Below are 14,794 nucleotides of genomic sequence, written 5' to 3'. Positions count from 1 at the left end.
TGTAAAAATTCAATTGTGTTTTTTCTGTTATTGTTTTGTCCCATTTGTTGTAATCTTGAATTTCATGACCCCAGATTTCAGACCCGTACAATAATATTGGTTGAATACACCTTTTAAAAAGATGGATGAAAGTTCTACAATTTGTTTCTGGTGGTAGGAACTGTTTCAATGCATACATTGCTCGGGCTGCTTTATCTGCTAAATTTTGTTTGGCTTCAGTGTAGCAGCCATTTGACTTTATATTTATACCCAGGTAGTTGTACACATCTACACAGGTAATATTTTGTTCATTATAATAGAATTTTTCTATTTTTTTAGTGTTCCTCGTCTGAAAATAACTTTTGTTTTTGTCAGATTTACCTGGAGTTTCCATTTATGACAATAAACCTCTAAACTATTTAGTGCATTTTGTAGACCATTTTTTGTTTCAGATATTAACACTAGATCATCTGCTTAAAGTAGGGAACTTATTTTACAGTTATTCAATGTAACTGGATCTTCTAGTGAATTATTCAAGTCATTAACAAACAAGCCATGCATGGCACAGTCCCCGTTAGTTATCAAATTTAAGATATATATAGTTTTGTTTATAGTAATATAGCTGGAATATAACCATGTCAGGAATATGATTTTTTTAACATTAAAATGATTGACATTTGTATCTGATCGTCAAACAAGTACTTGTCCATATTGAGAAATATTGCTCTGGAACAGCATTCAAAATCAGACATTTTGAATACATGTATTTATGACACAACATATAAAATTGGTAAAGGTACTTTATTTGGCAAACAACAGGGGAGCCCGCTGCTGGGATAAGTCAGAATACACAGCTTAGATCAAATTTCCCAGCGGGCTCCCAAACGTAAAAGTAGTAGCTTTCACTAGCTACTGGTAGGAAAAGTAACAGACCTTGTAAATGATAAAACTGGGCAACACCAAATTGTTGCTGGCTAAGTAAATGAAAATACAAATGTAACGAAACACTGTAAAGTAAAACTCTGTAATAAAGACTATAAAAAATACAAACAATAATAAAAGATAAACTGGTTAGTGCAGCAGTAGCTGCAGGTTAATAGGTTAGTCATTAGTACGAATTGAGGGGTAGGATACCGCGGAAGCTGTACCTACTGGTTGTGTTATTTGCAGAGACAGCGGAAGCTGAAACTGCGTGATGTTATGTGTTACTGGTAGAGGCAGCGGAAGCTGCAACTACATGACAGGTTAGCATTGAGGCAGCCGGGGCTGGCCTGATATGGTAGAAACAGCGGAAGCTGTGATCTACAAATATGGTTGTTACTGAAAATGTTAATAAAATTACAACTGAAATTACATCTTGGGGGCGAATGAGGACATGGAAATGTGCGAAAACCCCCAAAATGATGCAATGAGATTGCAGAAATGGCCCCCAAGATATATATATATACAACATGATGTAAAACGAATATATAAAATTTGAATATAATCAGTCAAAGCATTTAAAAGATATGGCCCTCGAAGCCCAATCATTAAAACAAAATGGCCGCCAGACAGCCATTTTGAATCTGATTTGACGAATAAAATGATGTGCATCAGGAACCCGCAATGTCTAATGTATGTACCAAGTTTGAAAGAAATCCATGATATTTGATGATTTTTTAGCACAAAAATGACCACCATTCGATCATTTTGAATAAGATCGTCAAAACCAATATATCTGTCTATCTATGACATTATGTATAATGAATATTTAAAATTTGAACATAACATAATCAGTGGAAGCAAGTCCGAGATATGGCTCTCGAAGCCCATTCATTAAAACAAAATGGCCACCAGACAGCCATTTTGAATCTGATCTGAAAAATAAATGATGTGCATCAGAAACCTGTAATGTCTAATATACATGCATGTACCAAGTTTGAACAAAATCCATCTATAAATGCCAGAAATGCTTGATATTTGATGATTTTTTAGCACAAAAATGGCCACCATTCGGCCATTTTGAATAGGATCATCAAACCAATATATGTCTATCTATGACATAATGTATAATGAATATGTAAAATTTGAACATAATCAGTGAAAGCAAGTCAGACATATGACATGAGAATCACATTCATTAAAACAAAATGGCCGCCAGTCGGCCATTTCGAATCTAATCTGAAAAGCAAAATTATTTGCATCAAGGTTCCACAACGTCTAATGTATACACCAAGTTTGAACAAAATCCATCTGTAAACACCCGAGAAATGCTTGATTTTTAGGATTTTTTAGCACAAAAATGGCCGCCATTCGGCCATCTTAAATCAGATTGCAAAACAAAATGATGTGCATCAATGTCATATAATGTCTAACGTATATATACCAATTTTGAACAAAATCCATCTGTAATCAGCTGAAAAATGCTTGATTTTTAGGATTTTTTAGCACAAAAATGGCCACCATTCGGCCATCTTGAATCAGATCGTGAAACAAATTGAAACAAAATCATGTATGATGTACATGTAAAGTTTGATTGTGATTGGTATAGGCATTTCTAACATACAGGTCCAGACGCACGCACGAACACACGGACACACTGAGGTCAAAACATAAGTCCCCGGTTTCGGACTGCGTTCAAGCGGGGACTAACAAATTAAAAAGCATTGGGCTAACGACACAACCCTGCCTAACACCCTTGGTCGTTTCAAATATGGGTGTAATTTTATTTTTGAAACGAATGCATGATTTTTTATTTTAAAAACATATTTTTAATTATGTTATAGATTTTCCCATTTATACCATTATTAAGTAATTTATAGAAAAGCCCGTCTCCAGATTCTATCAAATGCTTTTCGAAAGTCTATGAAACATGAATACAATTTTCTCCTTGATTTCAAGTATTTGTTGACAATAGTTTTCAATACAAATATCTGATCTGAAGTACAATATCCCTTACAGAATCCTGCCTGGTTATTATTTATAATGTTATTATCTTCAGTATCTTGACTAATTCTAGTGTTAATTATACTACCAAAAATTTTACCTACACAACTAGGAACAGCTATTCCTCTATAATTTTCTGGGTCAGTTTTGTCTCCTTTCTTGAAAATATGAGAGATGATACTAATATTCCAAAGATTTGGAAAGATTACCTGAGTCCAGGATCATATTAAATAATTTATGTAGTGGCTGAATTTGTATCTGAACTGAAGTCTGAACTGTATTAAGTAATTCTGGGCAATAATCGTCATATCCTGATGATTTTTTCACTCTTTAGTTTTTTAATGGCCAGCCTAATTTTTTTTTCAGATATCTCATTATTTAAATTATAATTTTTAAAATGTTCTTTTTCTTCCATAGCTCAGATGTTACAGAATATCTGTTTTTGAAAAACAGTATTATTATTATCAGTAGCATTATTATTTAATTGTTCGTAGAATTCTTTCCATTTTCTTGGTGGAATTAGATTACATTGATTTTGAAAGTCATTCATCTTGTCATTGCTGTTTAACTTTTTATAATAATCAACCCATTTCTCTGGTGAGATTGGATTATCCTGATCCTTATTTGAGTCTCTTAAATGTTAATGATTTTCCAGAAATATATAGGGATGTTATTATTAAGTTGTTTTAATTTGTTAACGATTATATTTTCCCCTTGTTTTCTTTTGTATTTAACCATTTTTTCGAATTTCTTTTTCTTGCCAAAAATGCTTCTCTTAGTTTAATGTCATAAAGGAATTTATTAAGTAGTTTGGCTGTTTCAGATACATCTTTTTTGTGAATTTTACACTTCTTATCAAACCATCTTTTGTTACTTTTTGGTTTAAATTTGTTATTGTTATTTTTATTATTTTTCCTACGAAATACCTGATTAGCTGAACTGGTGACTATTGAATTAAAATCATCCACTGCTTTATTTATGTCTTTATCTTCATTGTAATTATTATTTAGGAAAGTTTTGATTTTATCTTGAATAACTTTAGAGGCTAGGGTATCTTGATAATTAAACACTGATAGTTTATCCCATATATTACTATTTGGCAGATTATTTAGAGTATTTGTATTTGTACTAATTCCATCTAATTTAATGTTTTAATAAAGTGGCAGTGGTCAGATATATAAGTAAAATTATGTACTTTAAAGTACAGAAATTTCTCAATGAGTTTAGATCCAGCTATTGCATAATCTACCATGCTAGCCCCGTTGTAATGATAACATGTGAAGTTAACACTACAATCACCTGGTATTCTGACATCACAAGTTTTACATAGGTTTGTCAAAGTTTTACATAGGTCTGTCAAAGTTTTACATAGGTCTGTCAAAGTTTTACATAGGTCTGTCAAAGTTTTACATAGGTCTGTCAAAGTTTTACATAGGTCTGTCAAAGTTTTACATGGGTCTGTCAAAGTTTTACATAGGTCTGTGAAAGTTTTACATAGGTCTGTGAAAGTTTTACATAGGTCTGTCAAAGTTTTACATAGGTCTGTCAAAGTTTTACATAGGTCTGTGAAAGTTTTACATAGGTCTGTCAAAGTTTTACATAGGTCTGTGAAAGTTTTACATAGGTCTGTCAAAGTTTTACATAGGTCTGTCAAAGTTTTACATAGGTCTGTGAAAGTTTTACATAGGTCTGTCAAAGTTTTACATAGGTCTGTCAAAGTTTTACATAGGTCTGTCAAAGTTTTACATGGGTCTGTCAAAGTTTTACATAGGTCTGTCAAAGTTTTACATAGGTCTGTCAAAGTTTTACATAGGTCTGTCAAAGTTTTACATAGGTCTGTCAAAGTTTTACATAGGTCTGTGAAAGTTTTACATAGGTCTGTCAAAGTTTTACATAGGCCTGTCAAAGTTTTACATAGGTCTGTCAAAGTTTTACATAGGTCTGTCAAAGTTTTACATAGGTCTGTCAAAGTTTTACATAGGTCTGTCAAAGTTTTACATAGGTCTGTCAAAGTTTTACATAGGTCTGTGAAAGTTTTACATAGGTCTGTGAAAGTTTTACATAGGTCTGTCAAAGTTTTACATAGGTCTGTCAAAGTTTTACATAGGTCTGTGAAAGTTTTACATAGGTCTGTCAAAGTTTTACATAGGTCTGTCAAAGTTTTACATAGGTCTGTCAAAGTTTTACATAGGTCTGTCAAAGTTTTACATAGGCCTGTCAAAGTTTTACATAGGTCTGTGAAAGTTTTACATAGGTCTGTCAAAGTTTTACATAGGTCTGTGAAAGTTTTACATAGGTCTGTGAAAGTTTTACATAGGTCTGTCAAAGTTTTACATAGGTCTGTCAAAGTTTTACATAGGTCTGTCAAAGTTTTACATGGGTCTGTCAAAGTTTTACATAGGTCTGTCAAAGTTTTACATAGGCCTGTCAAAGTTTTACATAGGTCTGTGAAAGTTTTACATAGGTCTGTCAAAGTTTTACATAGGTCTGTGAAAGTTTTACATGGGTCTGTGAAAGTTTTACATAGGTCTGTCAAAGTTTTACATAGGTCTGTCAAAGTTTTACATAGGTCTGTGAAAGTTTTACATAGGTCTGTCAAAGTTTTACATAGGTCTGTCAAAGTTTTACATGGGTCTGTCAAAGTTTTACATAGGTCTGTGAAAGTTTTACATAGGTCTGTCAAAGTTTTACATAGGTCTGTCAAAGTTTTACATAGGTCTGTCAAAGTTTTACATAAGTCTGTCAAAGTTTTACATAGGTTTGTCAAAGTTTTACATGGGTCTGTCAAAGTTTTACATAGGTCTGTCAAAGTTTTACATAAGTCTGTCAAAGTTTTACATAGGTTTGTCAAAGTTTTACATGGGTCTGTCAAAGTTTTACATAGGTCTGTCAAAGTTTTACATAAGTCTGTCAAAGTTTTACATAGGTTTGTCAAAGTTTTACATGGGTCTGTCAAAGTTTTACATAGGTCTGTCAAAGTTTTACATAGGTCTGTCAAAGTTTTACATAGGCCTGTCAAAGTTTTACATAGGTCTGTCAAAGTTTTACATAGGTCTGTCAAAGTTTTACATAGGTCTGTCAAAGTTTTACATAGGTCTGTCAAAGTTTTACATAGGTCTGTCAAAGTTTTACATAGGCCTGTCAAAGTTTTACATAGGTCTGTGAAAGTTTTACATAGGTCTGTGAAAGTTTTACATAGGTCTGTCAAAGTTTTACATAGGTCTGTCAAAGTTTTACATAGGTCTGTCAAAGTTTTACATAGGTCTGTCAAAGTTTTACATAGGCCTGTCAAAGTTTTACATAGGTCTGTCAAAGTTTTACATAGGTCTGTCAAAGTTTTACATAGGTCTGTCAAAGTTTTACATAGGTCTGTCAAAGTTTTACATAGGTCTGTCAAAGTTTTACATAGGTCTGTCAAAGTTTTACATAGGTCTGTGAAAGTTTTACATAGGTCTGTCAAAGTTTTACATAGGTCTGTCAAAGTTTTACATGGGTCTGTCAAAGTTTTACATAGGTCTGTCAAAGTTTTACATAGGTCTGTCAAAGTTTTACATAGGCCTGTCAAAGTTTTACATAGGTCTGTCAAAGTTTTACATAGGTCTGTCAAAGTTTTACATAGGTCTGTCAAAGTTTTACATAGGTCTGTCAAAGTTTTACATAGGTCTGTGAAAGTTTTACATAGGTCTGTCAAAGTTTTACATAGGTCTGTCAAAGTTTTACATAGGTCTGTCAAAGTTTTACATGGGTCTGTCAAAGTTTTACATAGGTCTGTCAAAGTTTTACATAGGTCTGTCAAAGTTTTACATAGGCCTGTCAAAGTTTTACATAGGTCTGTCAAAGTTTTACATAGGTCTGTCAAAGTTTTACATAGGTCTGTCAAAGTTTTACATAGGTCTGTCAAAGTTTTACATAGGTCTGTCAAAGTTTTACATAGGTCTGTCAAAGTTTTACATAGGTCTGTCAAAGTTTTACATGGGTCTGTCAAAGTTTTACATAGGTCTGTCAAAGTTTTACATAGGTCTGTCAAAGTTTTACATAGGTCTGTCAAAGTTTTACATAGGTCTGTGAAAGTTTTACATAGGTCTGTCAAAGTTTTACATAGGTCTGTCAAAGTTTTACATAGGTCTGTCAAAGTTTTACATAGGTCTGTCAAAGTTTTACATAGGTCTGTCAAAGTTTTACATGGGTCTGTCAAAGTTTTACATAGGTCTGTCAAAGTTTTACATAGGTCTGTCAAAGTTTTACATAGGTCTGTCAAAGTTTTACATGGGTCTGTCAAAGTTTTACATAGGTCTGTCAAAGTTTTACATAGGTCTGTGAAAGTTTTACATAGGTCTGTGAAAGTTTTACATAGGTCTGTCAAAGTTTTACATAGGTCTGTGAAAGTTTTACATAGGTCTGTCAAAGTTTTACATAGGTCTGTCAAAGTTTTACATAGGTCTGTCAAAGTTTTACATAGGTCTGTGAAAGTTTTACATAGGTCTGTCAAAGTTTTACATAGGTCTGTCAAAGTTTTACATAGGTCTGTGAAAGTTTTACATAGGTCTGTCAAAGTTTTACATAGGTCTGTCAAAGTTTTACATAGGTCTGTCAAAGTTTTACATAGGTCTGTCAAAGTTTTTCATAGGTCTGTCAAAGTTTTACATAGGTCTGTGAAAGTTTTACATAGGTCTGTCAAAGTTTTACATAGGTTTGTCAAAGTTTTACCCTGCGTATTGGTTATAACGAAATGTATCAGTAATATCATTTTGAAAATAATGTGGTAAGGATGTGAATTCATCACTATTGTCTATAAAGTCAACAAGTCTTCCTGTCCTACTATTAAAATCTCCTAGTATAATAGTGTTTCCAAGTTGAGAATAATTTGCAATATTATTTTCTAGTCTAGTGACTAAAATAATATTTATGTATGGGCACCGATTCAAGCACGTGAACGACAAGGTTATAATTTCTTTGTTAAGCACCATTCGCTGGTACTGTAAATAATGCTTCTTTTTGGGGGGAGGGCAATACAATCAAGCAAGAAGTAAGAAGCAAGTAAATAACTTAAATATCACCCGACATCAAATAGTATGACACAAATGGCTAGGGCATTTAAAGTTGATCACCAGTCTGAGGTAATTTATTGCAAGCTGTCAATTGAAAGTGTAGGAATAAGTACTTGAAATATGTGTAAGGCAAGTTTGTAACTGGCAGCACTAATCTCAAAAAGAATGATTAGCTCTAAATGTCCAGAAAAAATCAAGATGCAAAAAAGGAGGTGAAAAAACTGCAGATGAGTCAGTAGCTCAATACCAAGACATTTGAAACTCATTCTGAATTTGATAATGAAATATATTGAAAGATGTTGATGATGTGAAAGTATCAGCAATAAAGTTTTGTATTACTATCCACGTTTTCTATCATATGCATTAGTGTTGTATTTAAAGCTAATGAATCCTATGAACTATATATCTCACAGTGTGTTATTGCAGAGTGTCATCAAAATCTGCAAAAGTGTTCTATATACGATATTTATACATTTTTAATGAGGTCACATGACCAGAGAATGATTATTGTATATGTTTATTAGATCTAGTGTGCAATGTTTTCAATATAACACTGTGTGAATGTTTCTATCTGCAATTCTACACATTACAGTAAAACCTGTCAAAACCGACCCCTGGATAAACCGACCTACTGTCAGAACCGACCGATTTATGTAGCCCCGAAATTTCTCCATAGACGCCTATGTTAAAACAACCTGTGAAATCCGACCACTGTTTACTCCGAACACCGACCGCATTGATCGGTCCCAAGTCCAATATTCACACTGAATACATCGACCATCCGACCAGTTGCACCACATCCGCTGTCTAGTAATTCGGTCTGCCCGGCCTAAAAAGTGTGCATTGTGTCCAAATTCCTCAAACGTCACAGAAACAATACCAAATCTCACACTACAAGTAACGTCCCGTGTAAAACAATGGCAACTGATTACATTTTTCACACCACACGCCCATGCATGGCGTGGTGTCTGGACAGTATAATGACCCCGGATATAAACAAATGATCGGGGTCATCACCTTCAATTGCGGTGAAGCACACTGCATTATCACTTCTTCAACGCTCAAAAGACATTGAGTTTTCTTCTTTCCATAACGATTCTGATCGACAATTTTGTGCTTTCGAATGTTTCCGTAAAGGGGGCTTCAAGATTGAAATTTATGATGACGAAGAAGCAGACAACAACAAAGAATTCGGAAACCTTATTTAGCAAGTTGCAGACCCGCAAACACAGTGTAGCGTTGTAGAATACCTCCACTTTGATGAACGTATACTGACTGAAGCAATGTATGATGGCGAGTGGGAGCAACAGATTGTTGAGAATTTTATTGCAGACAAAGAAAACCATGAATCTATAGACAACAATGACATAAATTGCAACGACAGTCAAATTATTGACCCCCACAACGACAGTGACTTGACGCATGGCGATGTGCTAGACATGTTGACAAGATTACAGAACAAAGACTCCAGTTACTTGACAGATATCCAAAATTTCATAATTCGAACGGAAAACAAAATCGTTGAAAAAAGATGTTCTTTAAAGTAGTCAAAACTTGATGATTTTTTTACATCATAATTTGATTCATTGACTCACAGTTGAGGGACTGTGATTGACTTAACAGCAAAATCGACTGTCTGCATAAATTATGATAATTACATGTAGCTCACGTGAACTTACGTAGTGATGTCATCCAAAATGGACGCCTTCAGTTACGATACGCAATACTTACCCGGTCTGTTCGAATAGTTATTTTAATGTTAATTGATGTCATGTACATACCATAATATTTTTGTCTTGTTTGGTAAATTATTTTATTGAAACAATACAATAAATGCACATTGTAAATACATGTAGAATCACCGGAGACAAACTCCGATGTCTTTCATTTGTCCCGTGTTTACAGCACATGTAATTGTTGTTTCAATCAAAGTCACGCCCACCCTGAATAAACCGACTCCCTCTGAAAACCGACCATAGATCCCAGTCCCAGTCATGGTCGGTTTTGACAGGTTTTACTGTATATGTATTTAGTAAACCTTTGGTGAGTTGTAGATTTACTTACCTGGTCAATGATACAATTATATATAACCGGATTGTCCACTTGTACAATGTCAAGAAAAGAAGGATACCGACTGGGATGCACTGCACCACCACTTATATCATATTTACTGTTCTGAAATGAAGAAATAAAATTACCAGACATCAATAACATTTACTTAGATAACATCTTTTTTATGTGTTAGAATAAGAAAAGAGACTGTACCTCAAACGGACATGTGATGACAGATGGAGTAAATCTATTTCCCTTTGTATACTTCTTTAAAAGTTCTTTCAGCAGCATGTCATCATCATGGTTATCACAGCAGTAAGAATGTACCAGGCCTTTTAGACAGGATTCCACACCAAGAGCCCACTTAGGATCCTGTAACTTTAAATATGCACCTACAAAACATAAGATTGAATTTACTAACACTCACTGGTCCAACTAACACTCCCTTACTCACTGGTCCAACTAACACTCCCTTACTCACTGGTCCAACTAACATTCCCTTCCTCACTCACTGGTCCAACTAACACTCCCTTACTCACTGGTCCAACTAACACTCCCTTCCTCACTCACTCACTCACTCACTCACTCACTCACTCACTCACTGGTCCAACTAACACTCCCTTACTCACTGGTCCAACTAACACTACCTTCCTCACTCACTCACTCACTCACTCACTCACTCACTCACTCACTCACTGGTCCAACTAACACTCCCTTACTCACTGGTCCAACTAACACTCCCTTACTCACTCACTCACTCACTCACTGGTCCAACTAACACTCCCTTACTCACTGGTCCAACTAACACTCCCTTACTCACTGGTCCAACTAACATTCCCTTCCTCACTCACTCACTCACTCACTCACTCACTCACTGGTCCAACTAACACACCCTTACTCACTGGTCCAACACTCCCTTCCTCACTCACTCACTCACTCACTCACTGGTCCAACTAACACTCCCTTACTCACTGGTCCAACTAACACTCCCTTCCTCACTCACTCACTGGTCCAACTAACACTCCCTTCCTCACTGGTCCAACTAACACTCCCTTACTCACTGGTCCAACTAACATTCCCTTCCTCACTCACTCACTCACTCACTCACTCACTCACTGGTCCAACTAACACTCCCTTAGGGGTGATCTCATATTCAAACACCTGGGTCAAACCTGGGTTAACCCAGTCTGCCCTTGCTAGCCCTAATCAGACCTACTAGACCTACAATATGCAAATTAGTAGTAGGTTTGAACCTTACCTCCGAATTAACTGCCCATTAACTGAAAACAAACAACAGAGAACAAAGAAGACACCCCTTGGGAAACCTAGGTTTTTCTTACAATACTGTTTCAGCCTGGTTTCAGTAGGGAAAAAAAATAAGATGTATACTATGGAGCTCCATGTTCATACAGAGTGTTATATTTTGAAGTGTTAAGAATTACAGCAGCGATTTTTTTTTCTTTGCAAGTCTTGTACATGTAAATGCTAATAAAAACAAACTTGCATGTGTTTCACAAATCTATTTACATCATGTCATTTATAAGTGTGATGAAAAGTATATTTATTTATTTTTGTGATAATAATCAGTTTCCCACAACTTACATTTTGGTTTGTACCAAATACAATTGTTATTCAATTTATCTGGAATTAATTAATTAATTAATTACAGACGTGATGGTTTGTTATATTTTGTCATTGAATGTGAATCAAGTGATACCATAGACCCTCTCTATTGTGAAATATATGGTGAATTAATGTTTGAAACAGAACAGGGAAAAAATGCACTAGAATTTTAATGAGCAGCTTCTTAGGATAAATTACTTACGTTATATATATTTGGAATAGTCAGTAAAATATGTTTATCCATTAAGTGAACTGGTACATTTTGCTCGCAACAAGTACGTTCAGTTTTGTGCCCATGTCAGTTCATAAATACATAGAACACATTTTTTGGTTAAGTTTGTAAAGTCTGTGAGACTGCGAGTTATCAAAATATGATGATATGTGTTAAATCGATAATGGCAACATTGTTTTTTACGAAGGCATCTGAAAACCACAGTCCCTCTATCACTGTGTGAAAACTAAAGTCGGGGCTAACGCTACGACTCCGGCGCTACGACCACCGTAACATTGTCAGCTGACGGCATTGCGAGGAAATTACGGGTATTTACCGCTGCCGATATCTTACTTTTCTGTGACAAAATGCACACATTTCGAACCCCCGGCTAATTAAAAATAAACGATTATTTTAGAAAATACATCGAAGTACAGTGCTTTGAGAGACTGTGGGCGAAGTAGGCAGCGAGGTGTTGTTTTTAAATTTACCGCAGAAAATCATCCACTCAACACAGCCATCTTGGTTACCTCAATCAGAATTTCTCCTTGTCACCCAGCATGCATCGATTGCTATATCGCAACGTGCACTGTGTCGCCTTGGGCGACGGTCTTAGATACAAGGCACTCTATGAATAAGGTATTTTCAGAGGTCAGGGTTCGTTTTTTATTAGCAGTCTCGACTGCAGATGAATAGCCTTAAATAATCAGCGCGAGTCCATTTAATGTTTTGATAATTCGTGTCACTGGCAATTGAATAAGAAAAACTGCAAATAACCGATGTGCAACAAATCGAAATAAATTTTCATGGTGTACGCTGCATTTGTTTTTCCGGATTTTGCGATGACACACTCCTGAAAGAACTGTTGGAAAATTGAACGCGCAACAGTAGTAAAGGTTTGAACACTGTAGCGTAAGTCTCAAGTGCAACTTAGTATCAACAAATGTTCGTCTTCTGATACTTATTAGCTGTCAGAGACACGTATCAATTGTCCAGCCCAATGAAAAGTCCGATATACGTCCTCTGCTCAATTTGCGACTCGAGCATAACAGTTTATCAAAACAAAACAATTTATTCAGCACGCTGTTCACAGATATATGAAAGAGTGTTTTTTTTAGGCAAGACACACGGTAAAATGACTACTGTACACCAATAAATCTACACATTTTAGAGACAACTATCTGTCTTCAAAAAGCAATGTAAACTCTGTCAATCCTAAAAATAAACAACAGCTTGAATGAGGTGTGAATGAGATCGGTCCGAACCGCAGTTTTTATGCAAATTTGTGCGGTCGTCTTGAACCGCACAAATTGTTTAAACTTCCAAACCGCAAAACCGGGTTTTGTTCGGGCGGTTTAGTGGGGTTTGGGTTTTCGTAGGTTTGACCGGCATGTTTGAATATGAGATCATCCCTTACTCACTGGTCCAACTAACACTCCCTTACTCACTCACTGGTACAACTAACACTCCCTTACTCACTGGTCCAACTAACACTCCCTTACTCACTCACTGGTCCAACTAACACTCCCTTACTCACTGGTCCAACTACCACTCCCTTACTCACTCACTGGTACAACTAACACTCCCTTACTCACTGGTCCAACTAACACTCCCTTACTCACTGGTCCAACTAACACTCCCTTACTCACTCACTGGTCCAACTAACACTCCCTTACTCACTGGTCCAACTACCACTCCCTTACTCACTCACTGGTACAACTAACACTCCCCTACTCACTGGTCCAACTAACACTCCCTTACTCACTCACTGGTACAACTAACACTCCCTTACTCACTGGTCCAACTAACACTCCCTTACTCACTGGTCCAACTAACACTCCCTTACTAACTGGTCCAACTAAGATTCCCTTACTGACTGGTCCAACTAACATTTCCTTACTGACTGGTCCAACTAAGATTCCCTTACTGACTGGTCCAACTAACATTCCCTTACTGACTGGTCCAACTAACATTCCCTTACTGACTGGTCCAACTAACATTCCCTTACTGACTGGTCCAACTAACATTCCCTTACTGACTGACTGGTCCAACCAACATTCCCTTACTAACTGGTCCAACCAACATTCCCTTACTGACTGGTCCAACCAACATTCCCTTACTGACTGGTCCAACTAACATTCCCTTACTGACTGGTCCAACTAAGATTCCCTTACTGACTGGTCCAACTAACATTCCCTTACTGACTGGTCCAACTAACATTCCCTTACTGACTGGTCCAACTAACATTCCCTTACTGACTGGTCCAACTAACATTCCCTTACTGACTGACTGGTCCAACCAACATTCCCTTACTAACTGGTCCAACCAACATTCCCTTACTGACTGGTCCAACCAACATTCCCTTACTGACTGGTCCAACTAACATTCCCTTACTGACTGGTCCAACTAACATTCCCTTACTAACTGGTCCAACTAACATTCCCTTACTGACTGGTCCAACTAACATTTCCTTACTGACTGGTCCAACTAACATTCCCTTACTGACTGGTCCAACTAACATTCCCTTACTGACTGGTTCAACTAACATTCCCTTACTGACTGGTCCAACTAACATTCCCTTACTGACTGGTCCAACTAACATTTCCTTACTAACTGGTCCAACTAACATTCCCTTACTGACTGGTTCAACTAACATTCCCTTACTGACTGGTCCAACTAACATTCCCTTACTGACTGGTCCAACTAACATTTCCTTACTAACTGGTCCAACTAACATTCCCTTACTGACTGGTCCAACTAACATTTCCTTACTAACTGGTCCAACTAACATTTCTTTACTAACTGGTCCAACTAACATTCCCTTACTAACTGGTCCACAAAACATTTCCTTACTAACTGGTCCAACTAACATTTCCTTACTAACTGGTCCAACTAACATTTCCTTACTGACTGGTCCAACTAACATTCCCTTACTAACTGGTCCAACTAACACTCT

The 14,794-nt window shown here is 36.2% G+C and overlaps 1 protein-coding gene across 3 annotated transcripts in view; it reads right to left on the bottom strand.

Moving 5' to 3' along the window:
- LOC100375430 (structural maintenance of chromosomes protein 6-like) overlaps nucleotides 1-14,794 on the bottom strand; it is a 128,138-nt gene that overhangs the window by 66,809 nt on the left and 46,535 nt on the right. For all 3 annotated transcript variants that reach the window (XM_085502548.1, XM_085502557.1, XM_085502563.1), the window contains exons 14-15: nucleotides 10,218-10,396; nucleotides 10,017-10,127 (exon numbers count right to left, since the gene is read on the bottom strand). In XM_085502548.1, the coding sequence (XP_085358674.1) occupies nucleotides 10,017-10,127; nucleotides 10,218-10,396 (290 nt within the window). The remainder of the gene's footprint in view (nucleotides 1-10,016; nucleotides 10,128-10,217; nucleotides 10,397-14,794) is intronic.

The sequence above is a fragment of the Saccoglossus kowalevskii genome, chromosome 1 (assembly GCF_978046115.1).
Source record: "Saccoglossus kowalevskii chromosome 1, keSacKowa6.1, whole genome shotgun sequence".
In the NCBI taxonomy this organism is placed as follows: Eukaryota; Metazoa; Hemichordata; class Enteropneusta; family Harrimaniidae; genus Saccoglossus; species Saccoglossus kowalevskii.
The sequence above is the reverse complement of the archived record's forward strand: the minus strand, read 5'-3'. Positions and strand labels throughout refer to the sequence as shown.